This window comes from Cyrtonyx montezumae, unplaced genomic scaffold (genome assembly GCF_038088225.1).
Source record: "Cyrtonyx montezumae isolate F1298 unplaced genomic scaffold, pur_monq_1.0 scaffold_15, whole genome shotgun sequence".
Classification (NCBI taxonomy): domain Eukaryota; kingdom Metazoa; phylum Chordata; class Aves; order Galliformes; family Odontophoridae; genus Cyrtonyx; species Cyrtonyx montezumae.
The window spans coordinates 8,190,603-8,208,435 of record NW_027071881.1 but is presented as its reverse complement, the minus strand read 5'-3'; the positions used below and the strand labels follow the sequence as shown (position 1 = coordinate 8,208,435).

The 17,833-nt window shown below is 44.0% G+C and overlaps 1 protein-coding gene across 8 annotated transcripts in view; it reads left to right on the top strand.

Annotated features, from left to right (window-relative positions):
* Positions 1-17,833, top strand: part of BCAS3 (BCAS3 microtubule associated cell migration factor) — a 292,223-nt gene that overhangs the window by 133,179 nt on the left and 141,211 nt on the right. For all 8 annotated transcript variants that reach the window (XM_065732043.1, XM_065732036.1, XM_065732037.1 and 5 more), the window contains 3 exons: positions 1,087-1,187; positions 3,144-3,340; positions 4,636-4,733. In XM_065732043.1, coding sequence (XP_065588115.1) covers positions 1,087-1,187; positions 3,144-3,340; positions 4,636-4,733 — 396 coding nt within the window. The remainder of the gene's footprint in view (positions 1-1,086; positions 1,188-3,143; positions 3,341-4,635; positions 4,734-17,833) is intronic.

The following is a 17,833-nucleotide window of genomic DNA, read 5'->3' as shown; positions in this document are numbered from 1 at the left end:
AAACTGGAAACACAACTTCATGCAAAGCTTTTGAAGACTTTGAATTATTGTGAGCGTTATAGAGAGAAAACCGAAAAACTGCATGGTGCAGTGTAAGAGCAGCAGCAGTGATGTGCGTGGAGCTGCTGTCCTTTCCAGTTGGAGGTCAGGCTTTTAAGGATGTAGGCAGGAAGATATGATACTGCTTTTGAGCTGGAGTTCCTGGAAATGCCCCTCTGAATGTGAGTGAGTGCTGTCCTGGGACCGAGCGGTTGGCAACGATGCAAGAGATGCGTGACCCAGAAATGCAGAATCTCTTTCACATTTTTTAGGACATAGTTGCTCCTGTAAGTTCAAGGCCATTGTTAACTTGAAAAATGATGTCTGCATGCGTATCTGTAGTAAGCAGCACAGCCATGGCACATCTCCAGCGAGGATCGCTCATCTTACGGGGCCGTATCTCAGGACGTGCTGCTTGCTGCAGTGGGAGCAGCGTGTGCTTTGCCTGCGGCGAGGCCGGGACCGTCGTCGTGCCCGCTGGGATCCTGCTATCAAAACCAGACTCTCTTTCAGTGCCTGCTCTTGTGATAGGTGCGGCGCATAACCGCTGCTTTATTAAACAGCAAAATAACTTATTGAGGTTTGACCTCAGCTGAGGCTTTATCACTGCTGCCCCGCGGGTGAACCCGGAGGCAGAGCTGCTCCGTGGGATTCCACCCCACGTGTCGTCACTCCTCGGGGGAAGGAGTGAACACCGTGTCCGAGGTCACACTGAGGTGCCCGTGCTGCTGGCACCGGGCTGAGCAGCGCTGTGCTTTGCTCTGCTCCCGTCAGCGCACAGCTGTGTGCACTGTGGAGGCACAGACTGGAGCTGTGCTGGTGGATTCGAAGGCTGTGAGGACCGCGAGCTGTGCAACTTTAATCTTCACTACAGTGGCTCTAATAGTAGTTCACTGGTTTGCGGTCGCGTTTGAGCGCTGGCTTGGGATCTTCCCCAGGTTACATGAGTGAATGGTGATGGCTTTAAAGGAGTTTTTGCACGTTGCACAGTCTGCAGCGCTGAATGGTTAAAGGTAAATTTCTCAGTGTTCTTGGTTTTTCTTCCAGTGGTCCCACCAGGGAGCCCTGGGCCCATCACTCGGCACGAGTCCTACGACAGCTTGGCATCTGACCACAGCGGGCAGGAGGACGAGGAGTGGCTGTCACAGGTACGTCCTGGAGAGCTGCACTGCAGGAACCCAACACCACACGTATCCTTAGGAGGAAAACTCCTGACATAAAAAAAATTCTGTCACTGTGCTCATTGGGTCCATCTGTAGTTTGACTTACCTTGCTGCCTCGTGAAGCCTCTGCACTGCAGTTTGATAGTTGAGCTTACTTTACTGCTTTGGTGACTTTCCAGTGTGCAGTGAGAAGAAGGAAACAAGCGTACGTTACGGGGTTGAGTTTGCTGCTAATTCTTGGAAAGCAGGGAAGTCAGAGGAATTTAGGAATGCTCCAATTCATCACATCCATCCCTCTACAAGACTAAATGCATTTATAATAAAAAATGGGAAGTGACATCACACAGAACACAGATAATTTGGAGACTGCTTCAGGAACGTTTAATTTTTGCCAAGTGAGACAAGCAGTGATACATCTTTTGAGCACAAAGGTGGTGGCATTCTCTAAGCAAGCCACTTTACATTAAGCCTGAAGTGTAAGTATGTTTTTCAAAATGAAAGTGTTGTTATCAACAGTAACAGCGCGCAGTGAAAAAACACTGCCCTTCACTTCAACTTTTCAATTAGAACAGTGGGTAATGTGTGCTGTCAGTGTGAAGTAGATACAATATGTTTGTCCTGCACACAACAGGAGAGTGAATAGGAACATCTGGCCATAGCCTCAGTAAAATTGCAAAGGCATCTGTTTACCTCTCGGCTCTGTGACACTGATGGTTTCAAGCTTAAAATATACAGATTACTTTATCTGTGGCCTAATTTACACTGCTACATAAAAGCTACTTGACTCAGAAACATCTACAGTCAATCTGAGTTACGCTAGGATAAATGCGGGGATGGAAATAGTGCTAAGTAGGCTGTGCATTTGTCGTCTTATATTAGCAGAGAACTTAGAGCAACGTTGTGCAGTGTGTAAAATTCCTTCCTAAAAAATTAGAGGCAGTAGCACACGTATGGATGCATCAAGAAAACCCTAAGATAACGTATCTGTGACAGATAGGTATAAAAATATTTTTTCATGCGTTTCCTTACTGAATTACTTTTGTTGTTATTTTAACATGAAAGTATAGGAAGTTAGCAGTCTATTTTTGTCATCATAAAAACATGAGTTCAGCAGAGCTTAATATTTCATTTCATATTGCCTGTTTCTGATCTTTAAAGGCTGATTCTTTTTTCAGTTGTTACTGAGGCCTGATTCTTTGTTTGCCCTTCTGCTTACAAGGCCCAGTCCTGATTACATACATTCTCAACAGCATTACCATCCCAGTTTCCACAGTTGCTCACCTCCTGTAGTTGGCTTCTTTCGGAGTGCACAAATTGATGGTCAGCAGGTTTATAGTTAACAGCATGCTTAGACGTTTCTCAAGATATTTTGGATGCTCCATTTACTGAAATAACTTTTTTCAACGTCATATCTGGACCGCAGCGGGAGGGAAAATTATCACCCTTACCTCTCCTTTAATCCTGAGAATTCATTTAAAGGAAGGTGTGTGTGTAACTGTCCTTCTGAACTCCATAGCTGCACTACATGTCTGTATTGCAGCTGCACAGAAATGAACTTGACCTGAGGTGCTCAGTGTCTCACAGTGCGCGTCACATTGCTCTCTGTCCCCAACCTCATTGCTTTCCAGCAAGATGCTCTCTGCCAGTGGTATCCTCACTCTGCCAACACTAATTAAGAGCTTTGGTTTGAGATACAGTTCACACTTAGCGTGCACGTGAAGCAGTGCTGTTTAAAGTGTGAACTTTGAGGCAGCAGCCGGAACGAAGCTGGAACAGCTTGTTTTTAGGACGTGCACCCCTTGTCCAGGTCAGGGTGGAAGTGACTGACAGGAGTATTTGGGGAATGCAGACTTTCAGTTCCTCTGTCCACTCCACGTGGATGCTGGCAGAAATGTGTTCCCCTGCTTGCAGATGTTGAGCATGTATTTTATGTTCCCACAGGTCGAGATAGTGACTCACACCGGACCCCATCGGCGCCTGTGGATGGGCCCCCAGTTCCAGTTCAAAACCATTCACCCCTCGGGCCAAACCACTGTCATTTCATCCAGCTCCTCAGTGCTGCAGTCACACGGTCCCAGTGACACTCCACAGCCTCTTCTGGACTTCGATACAGACGATCTTGATCTCAACAGTCTCAGGTAGAAATAAAGTGGATTTCCAAGCTGTTTCACATTTGTTGTGTGAATCACGAATCTTCTGCTTAAATGAGGCCATCTGTGTGGAACGTGTAATACTTTTCATCAGGCTTGTCCAGATGAAAGTCTGAGAAGAGTGTAGGACTTGGCAGCAATAAAAATTCATCCAGGTCCAACAGCTTGGATTCATTTTTGCCACCTCTTGTGTAAATTACATTGAGAGATAATACAAAGTCTGGTGGCCTTGCTCAGCGTCATCTTGGCTTTGCAGTTTCTGCACTGCTTAAAAAATTAATTCTCTTGGTCACGTGTGAACGTGGTGCCATCAACCTAGGGGCTGACTGCGTGAAGCAGTCAGAGCATAGGGGCAGTAAGGGAGCTCTGGAATACTTTTCCCCTTCTGCCCTTTGTTGGTTTTGTTTTGTATTCTTCCTTTCTTGTCGTTATTTTCCATGTATTTATTTTGCCTTTCTTTTGACAGCTGCTGATTTGAAACTGGGAGAGGGTGGCCTAGGAGAGGGAGGGTATATGTGGATTCATAATTATGGATGTAGCAGTGTTGTAGAAGTGCTTTACGCACCATGTATTTCTGTGTCCTGTTCATTAACTCAGGATTTAACAAGTTTCCATGCTTCTGAATCTGCAAGTGGTTTGAAGTCCAAAGGTTTGTAGAGTGGACTTGGATTGTTCGGGACTTTGTTTGGAACCTGTGGGTAAAACATGAGAAATGGGTAATACCACCCATCCCATTCGGACTGGGAGGTTGTCCTTGGACTTAAACACGTGGTTCGAAAATGTGGTTTTTCCTTGCATACACTTACTCCCACAAATAGGAGTAGAAGTGTCCAATCTGCTGTTAAATTATAATTAAATATTGTCTTATATGCAAGTATACACAGAAAGAGAGTAGAAATACATTAAAAAAAAAAGAACATGTATTAATTCATATATATAATTATATATATGCATTACAGAAGGAACAGGCAGTTACAAATATGTCTTTTCTCCTAAACTGCTGTTGTTCAGGAGGTTCTGGAGGAACTGTGAGCAGTTCAGGCTGGGTGTTTTTATGGGTAGGCAGCTAACCTGTGAGATGTAGTGTAGGGATATTCACTTGGTGTACCTTGACCTGTCTGTGGATGGATTATCCGTGCCTTGGCTTCCGAAAGCAAAGTCAAATTGTAGCAGGGCAGCTGATCTGAAAATAAATAGTTGCTTAATTGCTTGTTGGTTTTCAGCTTGCGATTCAGTCCCAGCCCATGTGAGCTGTGATCTGACAAGTGTAACTTCTCGTGTAGGATTCAGCCGGTTCGTTCGGAGCCCGTCAGCATGCCCGGCTCCTCGCGCCCCGTCTCTGATCGCAGAGGAGTTTCAACAGTGATTGATGCGACTTCAGGTAAGAACACGTTTGGTTTTCCTGTTTTCTTGGACACTCGTGGCATTCATCAATCTTGTCTTCTTTTTGTCTGTAACACGTTTACTAACCGGTGCTGTACACTTGAAGGGTTATCACAGTTTTCAGCTGTGCTGAGCGGGTAAGTGCTGCCTTACAGAAATGGGTCTCAAAGGCTGAAATAATGATGACTTTTCCTCTTGCACATCATATCTGAAGTCACAGCATTGGCATAAAATGCAAACACTAAATTTACGTTAGGTTTAACTTGAGCTAGAGAATGCTAAAAAAAGCCCAGACTAAAAAGCTGAACATTTGCAAACACTGAGACTGAAATGCTTTTATTAATGAACGCCTGAAGCGTGCAGTATTACAATTCAATCTCATTTATAAAATACATCTCCTTGAAATGTAATCTTAAACGTAATTTATTTCTGTGAACAGTCAAGACAACATGGAAGTTTAACTAATGTTTGTGTAACAGGCACATTTTCACTACTCTGCTCTAAAAGAGCGTGTGTAAATTTAATATTACAGCGGTTACGTTGATATCAACACAGCAGTGTATGCACTGTAAAGTTTTTTTCTTTTTTCTTGGTGCTGGGTATAGTCTCTATAAAGAAACAAAGACAACAGAGCTTTATATTCCAGTACAGCTGTATAACGTCTGAAGGTTCCACACAGCAGGATTTTGTCAAATAAAATCTCTCACAAGTAGAATTATTAAACACACAGCATTAGTCAAACAGTCAAGTCAGAGAGGATTTTAATCTTTAGTGATTTGAAAATCCCTGGAGACTGCTGATTGGATTGAGGTTAAACTGTAAAAGGAGACTGTAACACATACAGAAACTGATTTCTGAAGGTTGTTTTAAAGAGAGTTAAAATAAAAGCTCCCGTTCCAGACTCTGTTTGCTGTACATATAAATTCTGAGTCCAAGACGCTGCATCGTTTGCCAAATTAATTTATTTGAGTATTACAGGATATTTCTTAGATCTGTTTATAACCGTGTTCAGTAATAACTACATTTATGTTGGATTTTGAGGATTGTCATTATAAATTCCATTTTCAAGTATTGAAAACTAGTTAAATTAATTCCCATTGAGCTTATACATCTGATGGTGGCTGTTTAAAGGGAATTATATTTGTTTGAGTGTATGTGAATGCAATTTTGAAAATTTTGATGTGGTACTGAGAGAATAAAATTGCAGCAGTGGGGAATTTTTGGACTTGTGTGAGTTAGCCCTGAAAGATGGAAGCTGCAGTTCCAGGAGTGCTCCTGTCTGTGTATGTGACACTTCAGATTCAAGCTGATGAATGGCATGGTTGTTCCTTGCTGTCACTGTGACTCTGCCAGGTGATACACATAGAGACATCTGCATTATCAAGGTTGGCTTCTTTAGTATTTTTTTTCCTGAATGTGAATGGAGCAGTGCAGTTCCCCATAACAGGGACACATATTAATTCTGATGCACAGCTATTCTGTAACAGAACCACATTCTAAAGCTGTTTTCTGAACAATGAACCATGTTGGGACTGTACATCTACACTCAGCAGCCTTTCCTATAGAATAGATGGGGCCTTAATGTGGAATGGCTCATATGAATGTGATGAAGCTCCAATGGTAATGCCTTTAACATGTGTGTCCATATTAAAATTGCCAAAGTCAATTTTATACATTGTTATGACACTAAAAATATATTTACTGTACAGCAGTGACTCCATTTTATTATAACACCTCATAAGTTTTTTATAAACAATACATGGGTTTTGTTAGAGACATGCTGATAGCAGTACTTACTTAGCTCCACTGCCAGGCTGTTGGAGTTTGAATTGACTTTTGACTCAGGGACTTTAACATCTATTTGCAGTTTTCATTTTGCCTGGCCCTTAGTTCCTTCCCATGCAGAAAGTATTTGTCCAAACTTAGGGTAGGTATGTGTGTATACATGACATGGTGTAGGAGTGTGAGTTCTACAGGGTTGAAGAGACACAAGAAGAAAGGTGCAGAGTTTCCTGAAATCTTGTGCTATCCTTGTGATAGAGCTGAGCAGTGGAAGGAAGAGCACTGTGCTTACTTTCTTCTACCTTGGAGGTGTGTGGAAAATGGCATAAAGCTCAGCTCTGGGCGTAAAGGTTTTATTTCAAATGTTCGTGTGCAACATGGCATTTTTTAATACTGTATTCCACTACTGTAAGTGCTCTGATTTCTGCTGCTGCTGAGGCATACTGCAGGGGGCTTGCATTCTTTACGGAAAATGAATTGATCGGAACATACGTATTTAGGTTTGAAGCATTTTTTTAAGTAGGTCATAAATTTTTACTACCTAAGCTGAACCAGGAAGTGATTCTTCAGCTCTGACCCATGCATGCGAGTCTGCTGTGCTTCATAAAGATGTTTATCTGGCGTTGCTTGGAGACACAACCAGCGTGGCGCCTCTCCTTATCTAACTCCATCGCTTGTTCTTCCCCTCAGAAGATTTCAAGTACATGTTTATCATCTGCAATTATTTTTCCATCGTTCTTTTCAGCTTCCTTCCGTCTCCCCATTGGTGACAACTTTGTCCTTGCAATTAATGAGACATCTGTGCAGTTCCTTTTAACTGTGATTTGTACACGTGTCTGTAAAACGGTGTGGCATGTTAATGACAACATTCTCTCCCAAAAACATTTGGTAAAAAAAATATTCAGGTGAACAGAGCAAAACTTAATTATGAGAATATTTTCAAGGTGGATGGCGGAGATGTAGAGATGGTGGGTACATATAAAAAAAGTAGAGGTCAATCTAATTATCTCAGTTTCACTTAAAATTTTTCTAAGATATTGTTCTCTGTTTTTTATTTAACTGTTAAGAAAGGTTTGAAAAATGACAGTCACCTGCAGCTGCTGGACACGTGTCCCTCAGCACACATTTAGTTGGATGCGTCGTAGAGAGAATATCCCCCCAAGGACTAAATGCACTGCGATTCCAGATGCTGTTCCAGAGTCACAGTGTCATGTTGAAGGGACAACACTGAGTTTAAAGCTTTAACACAGAAAGTTTATAACACACACTAAATGGAAGACTTGTACACGAGGCAAGAACACACAGTGCATGGGAGAAGCTTGTAGCAAGTCAGGTTACATTCATGACTTTTTTTGGACAGCAGAGTGGAAGAGAAAACTGGTAAGTGTCCCACCTGCAGGACGTGCTGAACGTCATGCTTCATACCTCTAAACAACAATCTCTGAGACAGAAATCAGTAGGGCAACAAGAAGTATCTACCACGGAATGGTCTGACTCTATTTCCGACTGTTCTGCAGGCGTGACATGAAAACTTGACGTTATCTGTAGACATTGATTGCAGTTCCTTTCTGTGGTGTGTCTCAAATTAGATACAGTTTTTGGATAACTGAGGATATCTACAAAATTACTGAGGCTAATCTAGAAAGCAGATGCACTGCCCAGATAGGCAGCTGGGCATCTCCAGTGATGAACAGGTACTTTTCAGAATTTTATAGTCTTAACCCATAGATGAGTAATGAAAAATCAAAGCTTACAGAACTGTGTTACAGACAGATAATGGAGGAATCAAAGGGGTGCAGGAGGGCTGGAGTTTCTGCATAGAACAACAAATCTGAACTGGCAGAAGTGCAGTCCTCTAGAGCAAGGATTTTGCAGCCATTCCTGATCACACGTTTGGTCACACAGCTGCACTGGGTCTGTACAGGCAGACATTTCCCTTAAGCTGCAACAAACGTGTTGTTGAAGGGCTTGGGTTCCAGGTGAGCTGTCATACCTGTACATTCAGTCCTGCTCTGTATGCATCTGTGTGTGTATTCCCTTGTACAAAGAGGTTTTTGACACTTAGCAATCAGGTAATGATTTTGTTACGTTGTCAACTCAGCAGAAAAGCACTGACCAGGAAGAAGCTGTCTGATCTCTTGCATCAGTGTTTTCTGTTTTCCTTTCCTCCTCAGAGGAGATCTCTTTCTTGCTTGCTTAGTGCTAAGTGCAGAAATTAGTTATGGCAAGAAAATTTTGATGAACAAAATGAATTTTTTTTGAGCTTTTTTCCCCTTCAGTTGCATGTAGGGCAGGTGGAACATCTGTATTCTCTTCTAAGACCTGGCATGTGCTGTGCTTCTTAGGGATGCACGCATCATTTTTTAATGAAGGTTGTTTATTACAGTTGTATGAAACACTGACAGTACGAAGCTCTCTTCTGGTTACTTCAATCAATGCCCTCTTAAAATTGGCTTGTGGTTTAGTACTTCCCTCTCTTTTGTTTGTGACTGGTGGCCGTGGATGGATGGCTTGATGCCTGCAGTGGGTTTAATGAGCAGCACTGATGTGGGACGGGGTGTAGTGGGGGTGGGAGGTTGCCTCCTGTGCTCTGCCTCTAAGGGATCTTTCGTTGTTCATCACCGCACCTGTGAGATAGGGACCCTGGGACAAATTCTTACCATCCAACAATGCTCTCACTTGGAATTTAATAAACACTTCTGCTGTCACACCTTAAACCATCTGAGCTCTTTTCTGTTGTACGTGCGATCAAATATTTATTCCCAAATGCTGTACATCAGAAAGTGCTGCCTTGGAGTAGCGGAGATCAGTTATTCAGGTAGTAAAGATGTGTGAATGCAGCTGGCAGATGAAGTCACCAACATTATGAATTCCCAGGCTGTCCTTATTGCCACAGGCAATAACTGACAGGCCGGAGCGGCCGGCGGTTTCCCGTTACGGGCGCTGGTAGGGCCTGAGGATCCCGGTGTCATGGATACCTGAGCTGCCCTGCTTCAGTGGGGCCTCGCTCAGAGGGTGTAACCGATCCGCTCTGGAATCCTTGACCCGAACCTGTAATTACCTGGACGGTATAAAGGTGGTTTGTTGTTGCAGATAGAGATTGCGCTCAGATCCTCCCAGCATAACACTGAGCTTTGAAGCCGGGGAAGAGCTTTGGCCCTTGGTCTGTTCTTCACAGCAATCGAGAGGTTTTAATAATGGTCATATAACAAGCTGTTCTTAGGGGGCATCACCTGCGCAGTAACAAAACACATGCCCAGCACTGATGTGTTGTTCTCCTGCACTCTGTCAGCTTAAATGTGCTGAAGTTACGGTTCTTTCCTGTAGCAACGTCCAAGCAAATTCTATTAACGAGATACCTATTTTAAACACTTAATGTGTTTCTCATTTGAAAAGTGTTTTTTGGAGCATTTCCAGGATAATTGTAAAGTTTGGGGTATGCTCAGGTTCTCTTGTAGTGATGAAATATCACGCGCCTGCATGTGTGCGCGCTTCCTCCAACCTGTTTGGCCGCCTTGCTAAGTACATGTGTGTGTGTGTGAGCTGCACAGTACAGAATTCTGGTACTTAGATTTTCTTTTTTCGACTCAATCTAGTTCATCTCATTTGAGAAAATGTTATCTGATGATTTCTGAAGAGGGCCTTAAGACAGAAGCGAATTCATCAGGCTCCAAGATGCCGATGCGGTATACATGATTACATCTAGCAACAGCTATGCCCTATAGACTATGAAGATGTGAAGAGAAATTAAAACGACCTGACACTACTGACTGGGCACTTGCTTCTGGATCGTTGCCTGGCTTGGGAAAAGACTCAGCTGCAGGGATACATGGAGTAGCATTAATGTCTTGAAACACTGGTGGGTGTTTACTGCAGGCAGGAGGAGTATACTGGAGAGGAAGTGCGTGGGACAGTGAGCAGCAGCAGATTAATTCTGTAGTCGTTCATTTTTGCCTCTCCCCAGTGATTGTGGGTAGGTTTGCCTGCTGTTTGCTCTGTGCAGTGTGATGTGGGACTCTGCCCCATGCAGGTGACAAGGGAGGCTGCTGCTCCTCATCCCAGATTGCCTTGGGTTTTGCTGAGGAGCCTGGTGGCAACTAGTGCAGTTCATCTCTTCTAAAGTGCTTGTGCTTTGACATGTGTGTGTCCAGTAGCCCCCCCAAAAAGTGAAAAATCTCAGGGGATTCTCCCAGAGACAAACCCAGTGCTTTCCACGTTGCCATCATAGCTAGGTGGTAATGTAACTGTGACCTATGCAGTGTACAAACCAGGTGCTGGATAATGAGGGTTTTCTTTATATGTGGAGATGGGTCGCAGCGAGGCCTCCAGGGATCACGTTAATGGTCATTGGTGCAGTCCTCTGCTGCTCAAAGACAGTTGTTCTCATGTCACACAACCCGCTTGATGCATGTTCCAGTGGTCCATTAATGCAGACAGCAGAATGTCTTATTGCTTAAGTGTTACATACTGACTTCCAGCTGGGAAAGCCACCTTCAGTTCATATAATGACTTGTCAGCTGAAAAATAGCAGTGTGCTAGAGCACGCTCTGTTCCAAGCATATAAATGCTTCTTGTTTATCTATGGGGAAAAAAAATCCAAAATGCACAGTAGTAGTTTGCATATCAGTAGCTAAAGCACACTCATTCGAAATATACGTTTGCCTTCTATACCCTTTTATCGTCCTTCATTAGCAGTTGTTGTTAGAGTGTTTTGCATAGATAGCTTTAAAGCTCAGAGTGAGTGGAAAGTGTTGATTCTAATCATATCTGACACCACAATCTTCTGTGGAACAACACATGAGCTGAGAGTCCCGATGGGCTCCTGTAGGATACAATATTTATTATAGCTTGAGATCTGAGAGCTCCTAGCTACTGTTAAACTTCCTACAGATCCAGAAACCTCAGTGTCTGTGCTTGTGTTTTTATAGCTTGCACAGAAATAACACACTGTACAGTGTTGGCAGAGAAGCCACTGCCATTTCTGTTCCTTTTACACAGTGCTTAGAGAGATCGTTTTATGAATCTTAATATTTTTGTAAGTCAGAGTTGTATTACGTGCTCATCTATTAATCTGGAGTGTTTGAAATGTTCTTACAGTGTTACTGGGAGTGCGAGTTCAAAGGTGAATATTTGAGCATCCGTTTGGAAATGAATTTTAGGCTCAGGATTTTTCGGGCTGAACTTTCATTTAGAACATTTCCCACCTTATGATGAGGAAGGGCACAGAACATCAGCCCCTGTCCTCAGGGCTCCGTGGGCTCTTCAGGACAGCTAAATCTGTAGGTGTATGACACAGCATGAAGCAGTTTTCAAGAATGCTTTTTGGGGTTTATTTTTGTCAGGGGGATTGGGAGTGGTGTGGCAATGTCCTCTTTCGTACTGCTTTTTGACTTCTTTTTTTTTCTGCTCTCTTCTTCATTTGAAAGCAAAAAGGCACCAATTTTCACCACTGTTGTTCGTGAGAGTGTAATATGGATGAGCGAGCAGAAGCGTGCGTGAGTTCAGCTGTATGCCGTATAACTGAGCTCCTCGGTGTTATAAATTAGCCAGGCATTTGGTGTGGCCTTCAAGTGGAGTTTAATACTTGGAGGATATGTTAATCACGGCCTCCTCACTGTCTTCTTGCAGAAGTAGGGATGTCCTCTGTTGGAAATAAATATTTATATCTAGGTTGAAATATAGTCAGTTGATATGTACTTGTATATACATTTTATTGCCTCAGTGACGTAAGGAGTGAGAAAAGCAGATGGAAAATATTTTGTTTTTCTTAATTATCCAATGCTGTGAAATACCATCAGCTCGCAGCCGCCTTGGCTCCTCCCCCTGCCTTGGCCTCCATCCCTGGCATGATCCCAGCCCATATTTAACAATGCTTTATCCACTGCTTGTGGTGCACTTCGCTTTCACTTTTTATTAGAACGCAAGCTAAACTGGGTGCAGGTTAGCATGGGGGCAACGGGTGGAGAGCTGCGAAAAGCCAGAGCTGGTGCCAGCAAGCGGCTGCTGCAGAGCAGCCAGTGTGGGATGAGCCACAGCGGGGACGGGGGGACCAAGGAGAGTCCCCATCCTCTGTCTGTCCCCGTCTGCGAGTGGGGGTCTGCTGGTGGGCACTGTTGAGGGCTGGGGCAGCCTGCCTGGGGCTCGCCTGCTGCGAGGACGCGGAGTGCTGGCGGGAGCGTGTAAAGCCAAGTACTGCAAGCACGTACATAAACCATGTGGTGCTGTTCCCCTTGTAAAGGTGAAAACAAGCAGGTCACAGTTAGTAAATGACAGAAAGCAGACTTGGGATTATTCACATCATTAGCACGGGATTTCTCCAGATAAGAGGAGTGGGATGTGGGCCTGTACTGCCCTGAGGCTGTCTTTGGTTTGCTGCGCAGGGCGTCGTCCTTTAAAATGGAGCGAGAACAGGGAAAAGAAAAGGGTGGTAATACAACTAACATATGGATTTCACTGGAGTTCGGCCACAGATTTTAAGGCCTTGGAGTGGATTCCTCAAGCCTTCATATGCTGTCCCAAAACCAACACAAAAGCCTTTCCAAATACGTTTTATAAGCTCTGTGATTGTAATAGTCCTCCTATCCAAAATCCCATGTCCCCGGGTCAGGAGGGGTGCAGGCCCTTCTTTTCCACAATTCCAGGCTTGCCAGCTCTCTGCCTGGTGTTCCCTCCAGCAGCGATGGGCAGCCATTTGTGCCTGATGTGCAGAGTAGCTGTGGGGCTGTCCAGCACAGCTGCTTTCCCTTGAGCTCACATCTGCTCAGAGCGAGTGGGACCTCCATGCGCTCGCTTACCGGGGCTTTTGTCCCAGATGCAGCTGGCCCTGGCTGTGCACGACCCACCTGTATTTCTGGATAATTCATAGAATTCACTAGGCAGTGCCACAGAGGCCCAGTGCTTGCTCCTGAGTATCTGATTGAGTTTGAGCGTTAGTTTTGACGACCGACTGCTGCCATGGTCTCTGTTTCACTTTTCCATTTGCTGAGTTATGGTACCGTTCAGGAGAGAAAAGTGCAGTGCAGGAAATGCACGCTGTGCAGTTCGTTGCCTCTTGTTGTTAGGACTCTGGTTTCTGGTCCTGGCTGTACTGCTCCAGGAGGGGAAGCGTCTGGGAAGACTGAAGCAGTAGAAGCCACAGATGCAGTAAAGTTGCCATCAAGGAGAGAACAGGCAATACCATTGGTGCTACTCTTTGGTTTGTTTATGTGGGTTTTTTCTCCTTTTTGAGCCTTCAAAAAGCAAGCAACCAACCAACCAAAAAAAAAACAACCAACAAAAAACCACCCAGCAACAAACAGTATGCAGTGAAAGAATTGCGTGGAAGGGCATTTTAGCACTGAAGTGAGATAAAAAATTCACTATATCGTAAGCGAACCATTTCCCCCTTGATTTGTGTCCAAAATATGAGGAAAAACATTGCAGATGCATTATACATTTTACAAAAGAACATATGCACGTGTTTAAATCATTTACATTTCATCTTTGCTTTCTCTTATTTTTAACCCATATTATAGTGAGTGACAGCGTGTTTGGAAAACCGAGGCTGAAAGCAGAGCTTAAACTTTCATGCCCAATAAGCTAAACTGCAAGCAGTGCTTCACTATTTCATGATTTTATTTCCAAGTTTTGCTTTCTCTCCACTGAAACATGTGACTGAAACTTTGGGAGCCTTTGGCTTGTGAAAAAAGATGACGTGTGCGTGGGGTGTGCTGGTCCTGCAGAGCCTGCGAGGCAGGAGCCCATCTTTGCTGGAGGAAAACACATAAGCATGTGGCTGAAGGTGTTCTGAATCAGGGCTCGGTGAGGCTGTTGGTGGTTCAGTTGTTACTACTGAGCCCTCCTCATGCTACAAAATCCATGTCAGTGGGGGGAAGAGGAGGGCAGCAGCTCTGTGATGCACGGCTGGTTTCCAGCACTGCCTGCTGTGTGTTCAGGCAGCAGCTTCTGGCTGCCCTGCTTACGTAGCTGGTAGTGAAAAAGAGTTGGAATCACAGACGTGGTGTTATGGCTAATGGCATCAGCAAGCACCACTTCCCCCACCGTGCTAGGACTTAGGGGTTCAGTGAGAGTCTGGCACCGATGGAAGATGTGTGTGATAATGTAGATTTAAAAGTTGGATGCTTACGCACCTCTGGACAGCGTGTAGAAATTTTTCCTCGTTGTCTTCAGCTTCTTATGAAGAGGGAAACCCAGAGTTCTTCAGCTATTTTTCCAGTAAAGGATTGACTTACAGTTGTGCACGTGATTGGGAGGACATGTAACTTGCTTGTGCATCCATCCTTCCACACTGAGAGCCAAGACATGAAAGTAGAGAGGTTAAAAAAGTATTGCTGATACCGAAACAATTATATTTGGAGAACATACACTTTGGTTTTACATTTCTGCCTCTGAAAGGTGACATCTCCCATGTTTGTCATTTAATTTAACATTCTATATATTTTTAAACGGCTGTATGATTTGAAATCTCCAGATGCAGTGCTTTATGCTAAATGAGGTTGACAGTTCAGTGATGTGGAAGGCCATTATCTCACCTTTGTGCTTCTAAACTATAGCCACTTGCCTTTGCCTGTTCATAATGCATTTATTGCATTACAGCATAGGAATTTTTAACACCTATTGAAAGCATTAATTAAGGATGCCATACTGATGAGCACTTTAAGATGAGCGAAAAGCCAGAACTGATCATGTTCTTCAAGCTTGTTTTCCTCCCGTTGCTTGCAGTGAGGACTCCTTACGTGACTGATGAACTCAGTAATAAATCTGGACTGGAATACTCTGTGTTATGTGTTGCTGTAACCTCACATTTCACTGTGGGCAACAATTACCTGTATTATCTTCATGGGCTGAGACAATACCTTTGGCATGGCAGAGCAGGGGGAGGGCCTGGCAGCCCTTTGGCAGCTGCATGAGGCACTCCTCAGCTGATGGAGGACTTCCAGGCCAGGCCACGGAGAGACTGGATTTATTAATACTATATGCTCTCATCGATTTGTTAGTGAAAGGAACTTATCTGTTTTCACAATCTTAACGTCTAAGTACCTGCACAAAGCCTTAGCAGCTAAGAACATAAAGAGGTGTATATTTTTTGTTCTCAAGAGTCCAAGATGTTCCATTTGGATGTTTGGGGATGGATCCAATCCCATTCCCATAAAGTGACATCCCTCTGGGAATGTACCATTTCCATATGTTTTGTCCCCTCAGAGGGAAATTGGTTCCCTGTCCTCAGATTGTCATGGGATGTTGTGATGGGATAAGGGGTACCCATGGAGGTGAAGTCCTTGTCCCCCATTGCCCTCCCTGGTGTGCCCCACCGGCCGCAGTGCCACGCTGTGAACCAGTGAACCAGAGTTCAGACTTTTGTATCCTGTGGCTGTTGTCCTGAGTCAGCAGGTCTCCTATCGAATCATTTTTCTATAAACATGGAAAATGGATAATCATTACTTGGTCTGTTAGAGCTCAGTAATACAAGAATAGGTCATAAAAATGTCACTGGTGTCTTAAAACCTAACCAGCTAGAAATTCTCCCTCTTGTCTAGCCTGGCCTGCAGTGCCTTTGATCACCATTTTCTCCTCTTCCTCAGTCCCCCAGCTAACTTCGTAGTTTTCCCCTCTTTCCTTTGCCATTGTGACAGTGTTCTGCTGCAGATTACAGCTGTGCTCAGGCACCATAAGGTTTATTTGATTAGTCAGCATTTGGTTTCCATATATAGCAAAAGTGCGTCTGGAGAAAATATACATATTTCCAGGCAGTAGGATCAAAGAGCTCTCTAGGTTCTCAGTTTTAATTTATCTCTTCATGCTCGCTGTATAAGGAACATCAAAAAGAATCCGTGTTTGCAGGAGGGAAGGGAGGGAGCCCTTTGCTGTGTGGCTGTGGGAGCACTCACCCAGGCCAGCTCAAATCCTGGCCTCTGTCCTCGGTGGCATTGCTGAGATGCAAACTTGGTCTTTTCCCACTGAAGTCCCATCTTCAGTGCAGGTGGGACTCCTTTCTCTTCCTGAGTCTTGTGACCTTTCCCATTCTTGTTTCCCCGATACTCTTTAACCCTGACTGCTGAGCTCCCTTCCTCCGTTACAGCATTTCCCATGGCTCTCCATCCCCACGCTGGCTCCTCCTGCCATAACACATGCCAGGTTCGTATGGTTACATCTAATCCTTTGAATGCTTGTTCCATCTCATTTTTGTCATCTCAGTAATTACCCCTCGTACTCAGTATCTCTCAGTATTTGCTTCTACTCAAGAAGCTCGTCCTCCACATGTCAGCTCCCAAGGCACACCAGAACCTCTCTGAGACTGCATCTGCTGGGATGTGCACCAGGTAACCCACCCCGTGCTTGGAGGGAATCTGCCACGAGCTGGGGGGTGCTCTATTCATGTCAGGTTTTCTTGCAGCTCTATTAGATCCTTTTTTTCTGTGTCTTTTATTAGATTTATAAGGCAACAATTTGTAAACTTTTGTAGTTTTGAAGTGCACGGCAGCAGTGGGCACTGCTGGGGACACACAGGCAGTGCTATTTAATAAGCAACATGCTTCAATCCTACCAATCCCTGAAACATTTTTTTCTATGAGTAAATGTCCTGAAATATTAGTATACAAAGTAAACCAAGACATTTGAGACTTTTTTACGTCACATTCTTAGAAATCTTTTTTTTTTCTTTTTTTTCTGCTGATAGAAGATCTGCATTAAAAAAATGTAATGGTTTGATTTCAGTCATCTACTCAACATTTCTAAGCTACTTGCCAAATGATCCCAGGTGTGGGATTGCAGCAGGTAATTTCCTGCGCTGTATTTGTGCGGATGATTTTCTGTGTTAGAAGATGATATCGGCTCACCTGGCCTCTCAGTGACAGAGAAATCCTTTGTTTATTCATTTAGTAGGCAGATTAACCCTAATGAATATGGCTTCCTGGAAATAGATACAGGGGACAATGGCCAAGTGAGGAGTAGGGAGAAATGGGGCAAATTCCCTTTTCTTTCTTCACTTGTAAATAATGGTAGCTTTCATGGCAAAGTGTTTTAAATGAGAAAAGGAACGTGAAATATGTCAACCAGAAATTCTGGATTTTAAACAAAATCCTTTCTTTGGCAGTTCAGGAAGGTGCTGGGCACTTCGTAGCAAATCTGGTGCAGTTCTTCTGTGCTGAATCCGTTTGGATGTTTTCTCGTGTCAGAAACTGGGACACAGCAGAGGACCTCGCACAGAGCGCTGCTGAAGTCCTCACAGGTGGAGGATGCGAGCGCATGTTCCGCGTGGTTGCTCTTTGCTGCTTTATGGAATATGTGAATTAGTGGTTAAAACCTTCCTTGAACAGA